Consider the following 18,050-nt stretch of genomic DNA (forward strand, 5'->3'; position numbering starts at 1 on the left):
CATTCTTCAAAAACCTAAAAGGCTGCCACTAATGATTATTTCCCTCCTCAAGTACTCTGCAGGTCGCTCTTGGGCTGGTCTCTAAAATGTCGTAAAATAGTGAAAAAAGTCAATCCCACAATTGCAAAATCCACACAATGTTTCCCAAGTCTTGTTCCGTCTGTGTAAACGCCAAATGGCATTTACTTTAATATGGTATTAAACAGTAAAGCTCAACATCTTCATATTCGAGAGACTGAAAACAGCATTTTCTCACATTTTGACATAAAAAACAACTTGCTGAAATAATTGACTTCTCGTCTTTATAGTTGCAACTTCACTAAAAGTCGAATGGTCCATCCTTCCCTCTTTGCATTGTTGTCTAATTCACCTTGAGTCGTCACCTGTAATGCATGAAGGCGTAAAAAAGGGTCTCCTCACCCCATATACAGATAAAATAAGACCCTCAGCATCTCCAGCCCCTCGCTGCCAAACAATGCGTTTACTATGTTTCACCGACCCACCCTCCTTCACCTCATAGCTGCCTTCCTCTCAACCGAGACCAAGCTGGAGGTCGACCGCTGACCCACTAAAGGCTCCTCACACACTGGTCAATGCGCATTTATCACGTTTTATTACATGGTTTAGTTGAATACTCGATTCTGATTGGTCAATTCAGAACATGTGACACGTTGTTAATCCACCGTTGTTAAGGACGCTCACATCTGCTCAAAGAAGTCTGGTCGATTTAACTGTTTACAGTTTGGCTGAAAAGCAAAGTGCATGAGTTTGCTTTTCAAACTGGGACAAGAAAGCAGCGGAGAAGTAACGGGGAAGAAACCCTCCTTTTTACGCAGCGGTCCAGAAATAGACATGAAACGGCGACACATATTCAGTTGCCAGTTACTTTGGCATCAGGGCAGGGACATCTCGATACTTTCCAAGGTCTGACTTCATGAATTGTGCTACTTTTAAAGCCAGCAGCGATGTTTTCAAATCTGTAATCAAAGAGGTCCTCAAAAACGCTATCGAAGCAGTTCCTGCCGTTGCTACGTTAGTTCAGACAGTAACAACGGACTATTTTTCTTAGCGGATGCATATAATTTCAAATAGATAATAGCCTAAAAAAATTTAAATCAATAAAAACGTTTTCTAAATCTATAAAAGCATTTCAATTAACATTTGGAGTCATATCGTTACTTTGTTGAGAATGTGGCCCGCCTCGCTGCACATTATCCCTTATATCTGATATCATGTTTTTATTACGGATGTACGTCCTCCCTATGGGTGTGTAGTAAAATATACTGGTGATATTTCATCTATAAAAAGATGTATTCAAGTTCAGCTCTGTCATACAGGGATCATACACTTTTTCACCAATGATTTTCAATGACTTTTCCATGACTTCTCAATGACCTTTACCTCATTTTCCATGACCAAAAAAAAATTCCCACTGAAAATGGTTTATTTGAACATGGAACAGGAAAATAAGGTCTGCATATGAAACATGTTGTGCCTATCTAAAACAAATCCAATAGTAGGCTTACTAGCTTCTACACGCTGAAGCAACTGTAGTCAGGGAGGCTGGTATGAAAAAGGTGGCAAGGACCCGACCCCTGACCCCCTGAAAGCAGCAGTGTCAATAATAACAGAAACGCCAAAGAGTCACATCTAATAGAAATATATAAAAGCATTTATTTTAATTGTGTAGCAGTCAGTTTATAATTCTGGCAGCACTGTTGAGCATTTAGAAAATGTATTGCCATGCCTCTGTGCAAGGCTTAGTCTTTCTATCTTTATAGCCACTGGTGTAAAGTAACCAAGTTCATAAACTCAACAAGTACTATACGTGGGTACAATTTTGAGATACTTGTACTTTATTTAAGTATTTCAATGTTTTGCTTCTTTGTACTTGTTCTACTCCTCTACAGTTCAGAGGTACATGGTGTACTTCTACTCCTCTACAGTTCAGAGGTACATGGTGTACTTCTACTCCACTACAGTTCAGAGGTACATGGTGTACTTCTACTCCTCTACAGTTCAGAGGTACATGGTGTACTTCTACTCCACTACAGTTCAGAGGTACATGGTGTACTTCTACTCCTCTACAGTTCAGAGGTACATGGTGTACTTTTCCTCCATTACATATATTTAATACCTTTAGTTACTTCACAGATCTGGATGAATGATGTGAAATATAACCAAGTGTTGAATCAGACTTTAGTTCCACCTGGAGTAAATCCACCAGCTACCCTGCAGTCTACAAAGTACTTCAGACTAGCTGCACCTTCACCAGCTTTGAGAACACTTTCATGATCAATCATTATAAAACATATCATATATATTATTCTGAAATGGACCAATCTGCACAACGACTACTTTTACTGTCTTTCGCTATATTCTGATGATAATACTTTTCTACTTTTACTTGAGGAACATTTTGAATGCAGGACTTTTACTGTAACAGAGTATTCCTACACTCTGGTACTTCTACTTTTACTGAAGTACAAGATCTGAGTACTTCTACTTTTACTACCAGATCAGAGTACTTCTACTTTTACTCAAGTACAAGACCTGAGTACTTCTACTTTTACTCAAGTACAAGACCTGAGTACTTCTACTTTTACTCAAGTACAAGACCTGAGTACTTCTACTTTTACTCAAGTACAAGACCTGAGTACTTCTACTTTTACTCAAGTACAAGATCTGAGTACTTCCACTTCTACTAAAGTACAAGATCTGAGTACTTCTACTCGAGTACAATATCTGAGTACTTCTACTTATCTGAGTACTTCTACTTTAACTCAAGTAAAATATCTGAGTACTTCTACTTTTAATCAAGTACAAGATCTGAGTACTTCTACTTTTACTCAAGTAAAATATCTGAGTACTTCTACTTTTAATCAAGTACAAGATCTGAGTACTTCTACTTTTACTCTAGCACAATATCTATACTTATACCACCTCCGTTTATAGCCTATGAAAAAAACTATTAGAAAACGAAGGCTAAAGCTAACGTTAGCAGATAGTGACAATGTATGCTAGCTAGCTAGCTCAACGATTCCTTAATGATATTGTGACAGAAACATATTTCAGTTCACATCACGCTCTGCCGCTCTGCTCTGAACACCTGAACGGCCCGTTCTAACAGCTGTTCACCAGCGGTGCAGTCTGCGCCACAGTGACTCCGCACAGTTAACGAACGCACCGTAGCTAATGTAGCTGACCGTCATACCGGAGCAGCAGAGTTCAACCGACAGGCAGGAAGACTCGAGCACACAGCTCGCGCTTCATATATTAAAAAATAACACCATGCGCGTCATGATGGCACATAACAGCTCGCGACCGCAGATTATTTTGGCGATTAGATAAAATGTAAATTATATTTGACGCAACTTTAGTTCCATTTCCATGACTTTTCCAAAACTTTGGGGAAAAACATCGTTTTCCATAACTTTTCCAGGGCCTGGAATTTGCATTTTGAATTTCCATGACTTTTCCAGGTTTTCAATGACCGTACGAACCCTGGTCATATTTAATCTGTACATGTTAGATTGTGCAGACATGCTTAAAGGATGTTAGCGGTATTTTTTTCAGTGCTTATTGAAACCTCAAACTGGTAAGCCATGCATGAAGATAACAATTACTGTACATACATACAATTAAAACATGTTGGCTAGTATTATTCTGCAGGACTTTGGGGGATATTTATGAAATGTAACAGGTTGACAGAAACACAGGAGGAATCGGCTTGATTTGTTCCCAGGCTTCTATTATTTATGCTAAGCTAAGCTAGCCACCTGCTTACTCCAGCACAGGGGGGTCAAACTCAAACACAGTGGGCCAAAATTAAAAATGGGTGCTAGTGGAGGGCCGGACTGGTTCAATGTTTATTGCAGAACTTATTGAAATGAACTTATTGCACATATTAAACCTGGAACTAACAAAGCTTAAATTATTGCCTATAAAAACAACATTAAATAATCAGCTGCATTCATTTCTCATGGCTCTATCTGCAGCTTCTCCAGAGTCAGTTCTCATGAGTACATTTCCCCACAGGCCAACAACAGCTTCAACAAAACTATTCCCCTCAAAGAGAAACCAAACATGGCCTGTTGTCGTGAGAGAAAGTGCAGAAGGAAGCATCCATTGACTCAGTGTGCTGCTCTGTGATGCTCGCTCAGACACTTGGCATCTCATCTCGGGTGCTAGGTCATCAATGTTTGGGGTCCGGCTCTGAGCGGAGGAGACCCTCAGGATGGAGTGAAGGTGTGCTTGCAATATACCGGCGGGCCAGATCTAATAGGAATTACAAATTATCCTGCGGGCCGAAATTAAATCCACCAAGGGCCTGATTTGGCCCCCGGGCCGTGAGTTTGACACGTGTGGTCGAGCAGAACTTTAGATACATTTTATGTGCAGCGTGTTTTCAGCTATCCTGAATGAATGAATTACAATCACAAGGTAGCACTGGCGTAAGCTGGTAACTTAGCATTAGCTTTGCTGGCCTCGCTCCTCCAACTATTGGTTAACTTAGGCTCTAAAAAACAAGATGGTGACACGCCCACGTCTTAGATATTGGTTAATCAGAGAGTTTCTGCTTCTTGAATGCATGTTTTGTGAAGCTTTACTGATGTTTGGCAAGCATTCACTCTCACCTCAAACCCGCGGTTGTCTTCATTGTACTGGACCACATCCATGAAGTTTCCAGCCAGCGTTTCCAGGAAGTAGGCCGAGTCCATCTCTGTCTGGATCTGCAGCTTTGAACATAAGCTGAAGAGAGAGAGAAGAGGGAGTCAAACAAGGTCAGGGAAGAGAACATATAAGCCTCGTCATTGTGAACATGCTGCTGTTAGCATTTAGCTGTGCCTAAGTACAGTCTAACAGAGCCGTTAAAGGGGACATTCTGCTGATTTTCAGGTTCATATCCACATCTCCAGGCTTTAATGTTCAAAAAGCTCTTTATCTATCTCATACTGCTTGTGCTGCAGCACCCCTTTCTACCTTCTGGAGAGAACACAGGGATGTGAGCCTTTGTTGAACATTTACATGCACAAAAAACTATAGAACACGTAAATATCACCGTACGGTGCATTTGAGACTTCCCCATTTACAAAAGAAATTGAGATTTTCCATTGAACTTCATATTCATTGTATCAAATTTACGTTGTACTTTTAGAAATGGATGTTCGTCAAGCTCCCACACTTTTTATAAATGGTTTGCAAGTACATGCAAACAGCTACATGTATCCCCCCTGGCATGGACACAATTCAAAGAGTAAATACATTGTAATGACATAGTGATTATAAAATGTACATTTTCAGAAAGCTATAGTCCCTTTTTCAACAATATATTTCAGTTAAAGGTGGGGTAGGTAAGTTTGAGAAACCGGCTCGAGATACACGTTTTGTTATATTCCATGGAATGCTCTTAACATCCGACAGCAATGAATATCTTAAATGCTTTGACAAAACATACATAAATAAATGTCCTCTGTGGAAGCCGTGGCGCTGTAAAAAGCTCGACCAATCATCTGAGCCGGCTAAAGTAACTGGATGGCCTACCTGCCTGTCAGCCTTCCATCGGGGCACAAACTGATCTCGTGCCCTCATTGGTCATGTGCGCGTTCGTGTGTGTCGGGGGAGGGGCTCTGTGAGGAAGTAGCAGATTTTCTCCGGTCGTGTATTTTCAAATTCTAGCGCACTCGAGCTGGTTTCTCCAAAATTACCTACCCCACCTTTAATGGAAAAAGTATTTGGATAATAATGAAATTAGAGCAAACTATTTGTACCATGTCATGGAAGGCTAGCTGACAGGGTGGACATGGTAGTACCCACATTTCAAGAGACTTATCATTGTACTGATATGTGTGTAAATGTTTGGCCATTTATAATGAGACCTCAGAGTTTCATTATTCTGCTCCATGTTCATGATAACCGAGTGATTCTGATGGGGACACCAAAGTTACTTTATAGTCATATTGACTCAAAACCCAAAAGCATAAAAGGGCCTCTTCATCATGGCTCTAGACCAGTGTTTCATACCATGGACCACTTAACCAATACAAAAACACTCGCGGACCACCTAACTCCACAAATATCCCAAAGCACATCGTTTTTCTAGAACAGATTATAAATCGCCTGAAAGTGGTACAAACAAGTGGCAACATGTGTGACGACGGTGTTGCCCTGGGCTTTATCATGCAATAGAAAGTGAAACTTAAGCACGTTCCATTGCGGAGATATTCCCGCGAGAGTGCGGAAAACTTAAATGTATTTATTTATTTCAAATGTGAAATGTTACCAATATACTCACGGACCACTAGGGGGCGCTCACGGGCCACCAGTGGTCCGCGGACCACACTTTGAGAAGCACTGCTCTAGACGTAATCTTTTTTTCCACAAAAAGTCCAACGTGTACTGACTAGCGTCATCACTCAAACCCACAGTAATGAAGTGAAGAGTCAAAGTGGAAATGAACTGTTTGTTCAATGGTGCAAGAGTGTAAGAATGTAGACAAATACTTGTGTGTGTCGAAAAAGATGGAAAATTACAGCTTCCATGACTTTCTGTGTGACCTTTGCTCCTGTACTTAGTTAGACAACATGCTGACGACATGATGCTTTTAGAATTGAGTGTAATTCCTACATGATGAAATTCTGTCGCAAACATTGCATCGTCTGAGTCACTGTGGTTTGAGAACTGGGCAAGTCTCTAAAAACAACCTTTCTGACCTTTGTGTCTGCAAGCAAGCTAAATAAAAGACGTCCAATGTGGTCGGTGCCGAGTCAGAGTGACAGTATTAGCTCTGTGAGACGAACCGCAGCCACTTAAACCTCTGTATTCATCTATTGACTGACCTCACAGTCCCTAGAATAACCCAGAACGGGCAAATGTGAAAAACATCACAGACAGACATAATGACTGCAGACGAAGCACCGGCCTGCTGAGAATAACGTCATTCCTTAAAACTAAAAACCAGGGAAGAAAATCCCATAAAACGTAACGGAGAAAATACCCAATAAAATGTGGCAAGCCAGGAGAAACTAAGCCATTTGTTTTTGTACTTTATCCTCGTTAGTGGCCTTTGAAATGACATTTTAACCACGTGTTACTTAAGCTATCAATTGAAAAACTTGATTATGAATAAAACATGGGGTTGGGTTTACAGGTTTGACAGTAGGCGCTTTCACACCGGAGTACTTTTACCCGTACTTTTCCCCTTTAGTTCCGATAGTGCCTGGGATTTTGCGTTTCCACCCAAAAGAGAACTTTCACCCCCTTTGTAGTCCCTGCTAGAGAGGTGGGACTTTCCTGAGGAGGAAAAAGTTACAATTTCTGATTGGCTGGCTGTGAAGCCGCCATTGTATTTGCTGGCATTAGCATTATTAGCCCCACGCACCAACGGAGAGAGACTAACTTACAACACAAAAAAAACATGGGAACGGTGGAGATGAGGAGGTGTCGGCGTTCTGGCGATTTACTCGGAAGGCTTCAGTAGAAGCTGCTGGGAGTCCCAGCAGCTTCTACTGAAGCCTTCCCCAACTCCGGGGACTTCGGGCGGGGACTCCGGGTGGCAGTATACGCCGTGAAGTGGTTTGCGGCCTGCCAGTAAACCCAAAGCAGAAGAAGAAGTGTCGTCAGCGGCTTCATTTACGTAATATTCCCTCAGGGAACATATTCCGGTGTGAACGCGATCGGCTCTTAGTTCCATGGGGGTACTAAGTGCTGGGTTCTAAGTGCTGGGAAGTGCTGCAAATTACTTGGTGTGAAAGCGGCTATTTACAACTAATGTTTTGACCTAATATAAACATATGTAAACAAACTGGACCCTATACTTATGTTAGGCCCAGGGGCGGTTCTAGGGGGGGGGGGCAGGGGGAGCCAGTTCCCCCCTAACACTGACCTCTGACCCCCCTGTGGCCCCCCTAACAATGAAAAGTATTTTTTTTGTTTTTTTTAAAATGTATATTTTCTGGTACTCGGTTTGCCAAAAAACCGCAGGATTTTGTTGCTGTAATGTGAAATTGTGCAGACACCCTTATGTAAAGTAGAGATGTAACTGTTCATTGCCTTTATTTTTATATAAATATAGTGCAAAAATGGTACTATAACTTAAGCTGAAGCTAACAGTAATAACTATAAGATCTATCTGAAATAAATAAGTGTACTGAAACAAATACCAATAACTGTATTGCATTGTTTTCTTATGCGCAATTACTTCATACTGTCTAGTTCTCTTTTTCGTCCTGCATTTATTGTGCCCCCCTCAGAAAATAACTGGCCCCCCAGTGGCCCCCCCAGTGAAATTGGTCTAGAACCGCCACTGGTTAGGCCTGCAACTACAGGTCCATTTCAATATAAATCAATTGATTAAGACGTTTCTTTGTTATTATTATATCAGTTTCTTGCCATTTTTGGGTGGGTGGGTGCATGGATAGAGATAGATAGATAGATAGATAGATAGATAGATGGATAGAGATAGATAGATAGATGGATAGATAAAAGCTTAGGAAAAATATCCCTAAACTCTTGAATCATCAAAGCTTTTGATCTGCTCAAACTTAGCTTTTCCCTAAATGACAGGATAATGAAATATGTGTTTTAGAGACACTTTACTTGAAGTCGTTGGTGATGTTATCGTAGGTCTCGGGGTCCTTCAGGAGCTTCACAAGGGTGTTCGAAGCCTCTTCCACAATTTTGGGGCAATCTGCGTTCTCCGAGGCCAGCGAACGCCTCACAACCTCCAAGTACTCTGTGAAATTAAAACATGCAGACAGAGGGAGGGAGGACACTTAGACCTAGGCGGCTAGGAAAAGCCACAATAATGCACAACAACCCGGTTAACACACAGGGCTATTCTGAGGCGCTGGAAAGCACCGATTCATCTTCAAACGAACACGCTGGATCCCAGATTTAGTGAAGTGCCGGAGAGAGGGTTTATTTTAAAAGGTTGCAAGTTAATTTCACAGTTTATGAAACTCTGGAGACTCAACATCTCTAAACCTGCGATCTTTTGCACTGGTTTTTTACCGATTTATCCTATTCTTTCTTTCTTTTTATCTCCTTACAGAGTGCAGAGTTCCTATTTTTTATTCCTGCATGACCTAAGAATAAGTGGACGATTAAAACAAAGAAAAAAACCACATTATTTGTTGTATATTTTGTCCGAATGTAGTTTCCTAAAGAAATTGTCAGTTTGATTTCACATATGTATTCATAACAGCAGCATGTAAAACAAAGTATTGCACATAATTACACATAAAAAAGAGTAGTAAATAGACAATTATACAATATAAATATCTCAAATAGCAGATAAAACATAACTAAAAGAGTAAAAGACTGTGAAGATAAAAATAAGTGAACTATCGGACAAATAAAACACTTTAAAAAAAGGGATAAATTACAGCTAACACAATATAAAAGTGGGATATCATTAACAATTAGTGTTCAAGAATGGCATATTTAATACAAAATTTATTTAAAATGTACAGTGAGAAGTTTTAAAGGTCACCTACAGTATCATCCTATTTTTAGGCGATAGCATAGGTCTCTCAGATATATACAAATATATAAAAAACATGTCTATGTCTAACAGATCACCCATTCTAGCCACGCCTCATATCCCTCTATTTCACTTCCTGTTTCAAAAGTGCTGATTCCGGGTATAAACAGGTCTCTCTTGAGAATGAGACCATGGGGGTTTCTCAATGTCAAGGACGCTTGCTTGGTAGCACATGTCTTCCGAGTGTCTTTTGCGTTTTCCGCCAAAGATTTGGGGAAATTGGTCCGTGCGCAAAGCATTGTGGGGATTTTAAGACCGCGGAGTCTACACATGTGCGGCTTCGAAATGTCCCGCTACGAAGTGCGCCAGCCTCGGTAGAATTCCAAGTATGCTGGACATTGGAACAGTCCTTCGGCGGCACTCGATGACGTAGTATGCTTGAAATAGTGGCTCTGGAGCAGCCTTCCTCGACATTGAGAAACACCCCCTGGGTCTCAAAATATAAATATAGGCTAAAAAAATATATTTTTAAACTGAAAGAAATACAAATAAGAGGGGGCGGAGCTTATGCCGGCTCACGGGACCTGGCAGATACTGTCTAAAATGCTGCAGTGATGAAACCCAAGGATTATTAGATCAAGGATCCTCTCTGAAACAGCATGGAGCTCAAAGGCTTTCTCTCTTGCCGGTTACACCACAAGGTGAGTTCCTTTTTACTTCCTGCTTCTTCACACACATGCTCTCCAGTACAGGTTAGCTCTGAGTGTTAGCGAAGCTAATGTAAACACCGACCATATTACGTCCAAAGCAGTCGGGCATTGTTTCTGATAGCAACGTTTCTGATTGAGCCGTGGGTCCACATTTCAGATGTTACGTCATATCGGACACAAATCTGGATCAGCTCCGTTGATCCCCGTTTTTAGAGATTTGGGTACGGAGGAAAAGAGAGAGGGTTTTATTTCTGACGCTGCGTGAGTTCCCCGACACACCGGGGACACATAGTTATGTATAAAAGACATACAAAAGTGCATTTTGCACGATAGGTCCCCTTTAAATCCACTTATTGCCAAAAGACAATAAAGTCTTTATATCTTTTTAACCTGGAGAGAAAGAGACTCTCCACATTACAGAATATTGGAATATTTCCACTCGTTTGCACCGTTTTATTCCACTCGTCTTACTGCTTCCTTTCTTTGTTGTGTCCTTACAGAGTGCACATGAAGTATGTTGTACTTTTTACATTTATTAGGACCTCTCAACAAGTGGACAATTAAAAAAAAAATCACAATATTTGGGGTATATTTCGTCATATTTAGCATCATAAACACCTTGTTAATCTCACATATATACATTAGTTCTGTACACAGTATTTATTCTACTGTACGACACTAAATATACCTCTCTCATTCTTGCACCAATATGTCTTTATTAAACTATTGTAAGTCTTTTCTCATTGTTGGAGGAGACTGGGACTTTAGATATCCACTGCCAAGACAATCAGGCCTTTCAATCTTTCCATCTTTTCGACCCGGAGAGAAAGCCAAACTCTTCCTGGTGATGACGCCGACTGACTGCAGCGCTGATTTTGGGAAATAACAACTCTGTGTGTGTGTAGATATTATCTTAGGGTCAAAGAAAATGTGTGTGTGTGTGTGTTCACATCAGCAGGAGCGTTTGTGCACACCACAGGTGATTAGAGGGCTTGTACTTTTCCAGAGTGTGTGCGTGTGAGAGAGAGAGAGAGATATAGAGAGAGGATAGGAATAGGAGGATAGGAAAAGCTGCCTTTCATTCTATATTCATACCCTGTTGCATTGTCTGTCTGTCTGTCTGTCTGTCTGTCTGTCTGTCTGTCTGTCTGTCTGTCTGTCTGTCTGTCTGTCTGTCTGTCTGTCTGTCTGTCTGTCTGTCTGTCTGTCTGTCTGTCTGTCTGTCTGTCTGTCTGTCTGTCTGTCTGTCTGTCTGTCTGTCTGTCTGTGTGTGTGTGTGTGTGTGTGTGTGTGTGTGTGTGTGTGTGTGTGTGTGTGTGTGTGTGTGTGTCAGGGCTCGAAATTTACTTTTTTCCTCAGTGTCCCACAACTCTCCCGAATTCTACTTTGTATTGTCCCGGATAGAACCAGCAGTGTCCCAAATTTAAATATGTATCGTCGCCCCCCCATTTATGCAGAATACATATAATTTGATACTTGTTTGTCACTTAATCATCACACCATAGACTCTGGTCCACCATGTAAGTTTAAAATACTTCTTCTTTTAAACATATGAATATTAGTCTGATCTGTCGCCTCTCCTAGAGTAGAAGGGAAGAGAGTTGTTTTAAGACATGTTTTTCTATTGTTTCTCAATATCCAGACTAATGTATCATCGTCATGTCAACATTGAAGAATTCTGATTTGTATTTTTCAATTCAATACGGTATGGCTGTATGGTCTCTGTTTTACGATCGGAACCCTCTATCTGGCAATACAAGTGGTATGAATGAAAATAAAAAAACAGATGTTCCATAATACAGTTTAATACATGTATCTGTTTTCAGTTCTAATTACAAGTTGTCCTCACAAGTCAGTAGTACTATAGGAATATAAATTGATCTTCTATCTTCATTCATGAATGGCAATCATCTTGCTCTCACTCACTCACCCCCACCTCAGCATTTCCTTCTTCTGTTTTTAACTGTCGTGACCGTTGGCGCGAGTCTAGCAGCAGTCAGCAGCAGAGTGGATGACGTAGAATGCATTCTATGATTTGACAGCCCACTGACTTTGCAAGTAACTCCCATTTTGAAGTTTACTTTTAATTTTATTTTCACTTTCCCGAAATAGTCCCAGACAAAATAGATTTGTGTCCCAGTAGGAATTTTTATGGTCCCCGGGACATCGTTAATTGCGAGCCCTGGTGTGTGTGTGCTGGTGTGTGTGTATGTGTGTCTGTGTGCGTGTCTGTGTGCGTTTGTGTGAAGCGTGTTCATATAGCGTGTATATATATATATGTATATGTATAAGTGTGTGTCCTCCTACCTGGGAAGTTGACAGTAGCGTGAACCGGAGCGCTGGTGGCCACAGAGCCATGGATCAGGTGAGGGTACTTCAGTCTGCTCCAGGCAGCCAGGGATCCGGGGTACGAGCCTCCGAACGCAACCCAATGCCTGTCGCCGAGCCCTCGAGTCTCCGCCGTGACGGACAGGAAGTGAGCGAGGTCGGCGAGCGCCTGGCGACTGCTGAGGAAACGCAGGTTCCCCGTGCTCAGATCGCTGCGTGGAGACAAGAGGGGAAAGTTAAATGCAAAGGAAGTTAAGTTCAAGATTCAAGGCTTTTATTAAAATAGAACAGAAAGAGTGCAAGAAGAGTCTATATACAAGTAATTGGAATATGATATATTAGATACATAATTTGTAAGTTGCAGACAGATGAATGTTATGGATGTTCTTTCAAAAGGTCTTGTGGCCTGTGGGATGAAACTGACCCTGAGTCTGCTGGTTTCAGACCTGAAGCTGCGGCAGTGAGCATCTGCTCTATGATCCTCTCACCATACGACAATACATTGACTCATAATGGGAATTTTTGGGGGGATTTCCGCTCATAAAATACTACCTGGTCTTTCAGATCTTTCTTATTTTAGGTGCAGGACTTTCTTTTTGGATGCAGCGCTGCCACCTGGTGTTAAAACAGCTGCACTGGGATCAGCTGTACCAAAGTAAACATGGATAAGCCAGGTTTAGTTAGTTTAGACACCCAATACCTAAAGGAAGTGATCCATTATGTTCTAGTAAACTGGTATACAGGCACACGTATTATTTGTCTGGCTCTAACATAGAACAACTTTAACCCGACACACAAACAATTGGAGACGGAAACAGGACGGTTCAGAGCAGGACTTTCTTTCTAGATGCAGCGCTGCCCTCTGGTGTTAAAACAGCTGACCTGGGATCAGCTGCGAACACATGAAGCCGTTTGCACATTAGATTATTGTCCTTTTGCTCATCAGGATCATGGAGTCAGAGTTCCCGAAAGTTGAACACGTGTCGAAGGTGATGCGAGTGGATCGAGAAGGTTCAATAGGGGAAGTGCATTATGTGTAAATAGGTATGGACACAAGAGGGATGTGTGCAATCTGACGGACACGATGCATAGCTGCAGGGAAGGTGCTGGACCTGCATGTTTCTTGTTTGTCTCTTTGCCATGTGATCTCTGCTCTGTATCTATGACGGATTACCTGAATGTTGTATGTGTATTATCTCGATGCCCAAGACACATTTCTCCTCAGGGAGACAATAAAGCGTTATCTTAAGTAAAAAAACGGTTACCTCCTTTCTGTTAAAGAATTGATTTTGGATCTTCTGCCGCATTACGAGTCCAAAGTGAACATGGATAAGCGAGGTTTAGTCTGTAGGATTCTTTTATCTGAAACAAACTCCGAGAAAATCGTTCTAATGCAACGCTCGCACATTTTTTGAAATGTGTTGCCAAAACAAATCAAAGAAGAAGTCAAAGCTCCAGAAAATGAAGCCAACAAAGATATTTTGTAGAATATGATTTGTAGGGCATCTGCGGTCACAAACATGTTGAATTCAGGATGGGATTTTGACACATACCTTGCATTAAACAAATATTTGGATTACAATATGATCAATTGTGCTGAATTAAAATAAAACAAAGTCTCTCCCCAGGTGCAGCCCGATTGTCCTGTAGCTCAATACGAGATGTGCTCCTGGGTATGGGACACTAGTTTAATGTGCTGGTGAGCAGGTGAGCAGCCCGTGTTCTCTTTTTGACTATTGGCCTGTTCGTGACTCCAGAGGACGGGTTCCTCTCTCTTTTCTCCTGCCTGATCAACGTTGTGTTTTGTTACTTCCCTTGGTACCCCTAGATTTTGTGTGTGTGTGTGTGTGTGTGTGTGTGTGTGTGTGTGTGTGTGTGTGTGTGTGTGTGTGTGTGTGTGTGTGTGTGTGTGTGTGTGTGTGTGTGTGTGTGTGTGTGTGTGTGTGTGTGTGTGTGTGTGTGTGTGTGTGTGTGTGTGTGTGTGTGTGTGTGTGTGTGTGTGTGTGTGTGTGTGTGTGTGTGTGTACCTGTGTACCTGGTGGGGCGGCTCTTCCCATAGAAGCGATGCTCCAGCATGAAGCACAGCGCTCCCAGTCTCTCTGCGTATTTCAGCCAGGTGCCGTTCTGCATCCAGGCCGCGTTAGCCGGACCCTCGCCCCCGATCATCAGGAACACCGGACCCTCGGGCCTGGAGAACGCTTCGTTTACAAAGAACCTCTGAGGGGGGAAATCAGAATCAGAATAACTTTATTCGTCCCACCGAGGGGACATTTACATTTGTGACAGGAGCCAAAGACAGCTTAACGTTAGCTAAGAAGCATACTAGCAACATATTAAAGACTAAAAAACATCCTAATCAAAATACACATCGATGGTCAGGTTTGCAACAGTTTGTCTGCTGTCTTTATTACGTGACAGATGGACACGTACGGAAGCCCATTTAGGCCACACAAAAGAAACCGTAAGTCATAATCACTGATAATATGAGATAGCAAGTCAACAATGTAACGTACAGACAAATGAAGTCATAGGGAAATAAAACAGTGCAGGTGAAATCCTGCTGCAAGTTAAATGCAGGGATAATAATTATAATAACATGGTAAGCGCTAAATTAATAAAATAACAATAAAAACATGAAACAAAAATGTTAAATCTGAATGAAAATGTGCAAAGCTTCACAGTGAAAAGTATACAAGATGATGCAACGTGCAGATAGTCTTAAAGAGGAAAGTACTACCTCTCATATGCACACCGTTTCAACTGGCTATATATAGCCTGCTGCAACAGCATGATGCACTTCCTGAAACTCAGTTATACGTTTCAGTTTTGTAAGATTTACAGTGGCCTCCGCTTTGACAACGCTTCACGGTTGAATCGACATGTATTCAACCATTTTTTAGGACTTACTTGCTTCCACTGCCTGCTGTCAGCTCCATTGAAGTGATCCAGTTTCTGGGTGAACCACAGCTCCTCACACACACCCCCCGTGGTGCATTCAGGGTCCTGGCCTTCACTGAACTTCCCGAAGCCCTTAACCCGTGCCTCTGCACACACACACAGAGACAATAACAGAAATACGGTAACGCTGGAGAGGAGAGACCGGAGAGACTCACTCCTCTGAACAGCCATGTTGACACAAACAGAGAAGCAGGCTGGAGGCATGTGATTCACTTTCATGTGGTCATGTGATCTGCTGATGCGTTCAATGACTCGTTAAAAACATGGGAGAAATAACTTCTTCAGGATTGCGAAACAGACTTGCCAAAGTTTTTTCCCCAAGACTGTTTTTTATTTAAATACTTCAAATTGAACGAGATTTTTTTTTTTAAATGTTATATTGCAATTGTGTTGTCAAATATGGCTAAAAACCTGGATGTTTTTTCTTCTCCAGTGAAGTAAAGTTATTTTATTTAAATAAGTTACTCATAGGAGTGCTTTAATTAACAATAGATTTGTAAAATAATAAGGAATGGGACAGCATGTAAAGAGGTATACAAAAAAGCAGAGATAGGTGAATAAAACACGTGGAGATGTGAATAAATATGTAATAAAAAACCAAAAGATACTTCGGTTCGAATGTCTTTCCTTCTGAAACCAGTAGAGAACAGAGTAAACAAAACTAGAATACTCTGTTACAGTAAACGTCCTGCATTCAAAATGTTCCTCAAGTAAAAGTATTTTTTATGATAATACAAAGTAATAATTTTGTATTATCATCAAAATATAGTTAAAGGTGGGGTAGGTAACTTTGAGAAACCGGCTCGAGATACATTTTTTGTTATATTCCATGGACTGCTCTTGACATCCCGATAGCAATGAATATCTGAAGTGCTTTGACAATAAATCTATAAAAAAAATATCATCAGTGGAAGCCGTGGCGCTGTAAAAAGCTCGACCAATCATCTGAGCCGGCTAAAGTGACTGGATGGCCTGCCTGCCTGTCAGCCTTCCATCGGGGCACACACTGATCTCGTGCCCTCATTGGTCATGTGCGCGTTCGTGTGTGTTGGAGGAGGGGCTCTGTGAGGAAGCAGCAGATTTTCTCCTGCTCTGTATTTTCAAATTCTAGCCACTCGAGCTGGTTCCTCCAAAATGACCTACCCCACCTTTAAAGGGAAATGGAAACACTTTTCAAACTGCTTTCCATGCGACAATATTACCATTAGGAAATGTATTTATCTAGTCTATTTCCAATATAAACGATCGAGATACGCGAATTTACTTTTTGAAATACGTGCCTAATGACCATGGGCGCTTCCATTGCTCCGGGACTTTCCCAGTGACGTCACTGATTGGGTACGGCTTCCTGGGCCAAAGCTCATAACAAACAACATGGCGTGCAATGCACCAGTAGTTTACATTACAAGAAAACGGTCGTCGTCAGGAGTTTATTGTATTGCCCCAGGCTGCACAAATGGATTTTATCCATTTTTAAAGAAGGAAGAAGTACATTTCCATAGGCTGCCACTAAAGGATGAGAAGCTGCTCAAAGTCCAGTCTGGATGCCTGGTTCAATACAAAACATTGGATTTGAAGCCAGGATCTGTTTCCACAATATTCGATTTCTCAACGTATGCAGTCGGGAACACCGACCGTCCCAGCACGTCGGCTGCGCAAGACAATGACAGTGTCAACAAACGTGAAGTTCGAGCCACCAAACGAGTTGCTTCAGCTGCCGAGAGAGAGGTACATATTGCAGCACTACCAGATTACTAGCTCACACATGTATTTACTGACACAGTGTGACCTTATTAATTAACGCAATCGCGTCCAAACTAAATGGTAGCTATTATGACGCACAATAGAGAATTGGGGGTGTTCTATAGCTCAACTAATTAAACTGGCATACACACGCTCATCTGTCGAAAACAGCCCTAAAAAGGCTAGTATTGCTATTGATGGATGGTATTGCAGGACCCAGAGCGCACGGAGCACAGAGCGGACAGCAGATAACGGAATTGCAGTTGTATTGCTTATAGATTATCAGAACATTTCAAAGGGGACACAGCCCCATTGGATATTAACCTATGGATTAACTACATTATCGTTTTCATCGTTGTAATGCCATTGAAGACCAGTTTAGACCAGACAATGAGGAAGGTAAGCCGTTAGCCTGGCGTATGTTAGTACCTAGCGCCACTTGTTTTGATGTACGTTTTTGTGGATAACCTCGCGAGTTTGTATCTTTCAGTGTTGAGATGGGCACCGTTAGATTCTGTGTCTCCTTGCGATCATAAACGATGTGTTGGATGTGCGGCTAGGATAAGTAATAAGGGAGCTAGGAGTGATTTTCGGTGCAGTAATAGGTTAGCATTTTCGCTCGGGGCTAATTCAGAGGCTCACTGTTAGCATTGTGTTTTTTTAATTTTTTTATTCCGGATCGTATGCCACTCTATTCGACCGAATCGGTTCATAAGCATAGGCCATGGGATGCCTGGTAACTGTAGATGCTTCCACATCAATGTCATCTCCCGACGAATAGTGAAATTCATCGTTCAAAACGTCGATCTCATTGCAAAATTCGTACA

The 18,050-nt window shown here is 41.6% G+C and overlaps 1 protein-coding gene across 1 annotated transcript in view; it reads right to left on the minus strand.

The window, feature by feature from the left end:
* Positions 1 to 15,707, minus strand: part of prss59 (serine protease 59, putative) — a 31,471-nt gene extending 15,764 nt beyond the window's left edge. The window contains exons 1-5 of the mRNA XM_034098008.1: positions 15,430 to 15,707; positions 14,558 to 14,739; positions 12,502 to 12,734; positions 8,599 to 8,734; positions 4,638 to 4,752 (exon numbers count right to left, since the gene is read on the minus strand). Coding sequence (XP_033953899.1) covers positions 4,638 to 4,752; positions 8,599 to 8,734; positions 12,502 to 12,734; positions 14,558 to 14,739; positions 15,430 to 15,699 — 936 coding nt within the window. The 5' untranslated portion in view covers positions 15,700 to 15,707. The remainder of the gene's footprint in view (positions 1 to 4,637; positions 4,753 to 8,598; positions 8,735 to 12,501; positions 12,735 to 14,557; positions 14,740 to 15,429) is intronic.
* Positions 15,708 to 18,050: the final 2,343 nt, after the last annotated feature.

The sequence above is a fragment of the Pseudochaenichthys georgianus genome, chromosome 13, assembly GCF_902827115.2.
Source record: "Pseudochaenichthys georgianus chromosome 13, fPseGeo1.2, whole genome shotgun sequence".
In the NCBI taxonomy this organism is placed as follows: Eukaryota; Metazoa; Chordata; class Actinopteri; order Perciformes; family Channichthyidae; genus Pseudochaenichthys; species Pseudochaenichthys georgianus.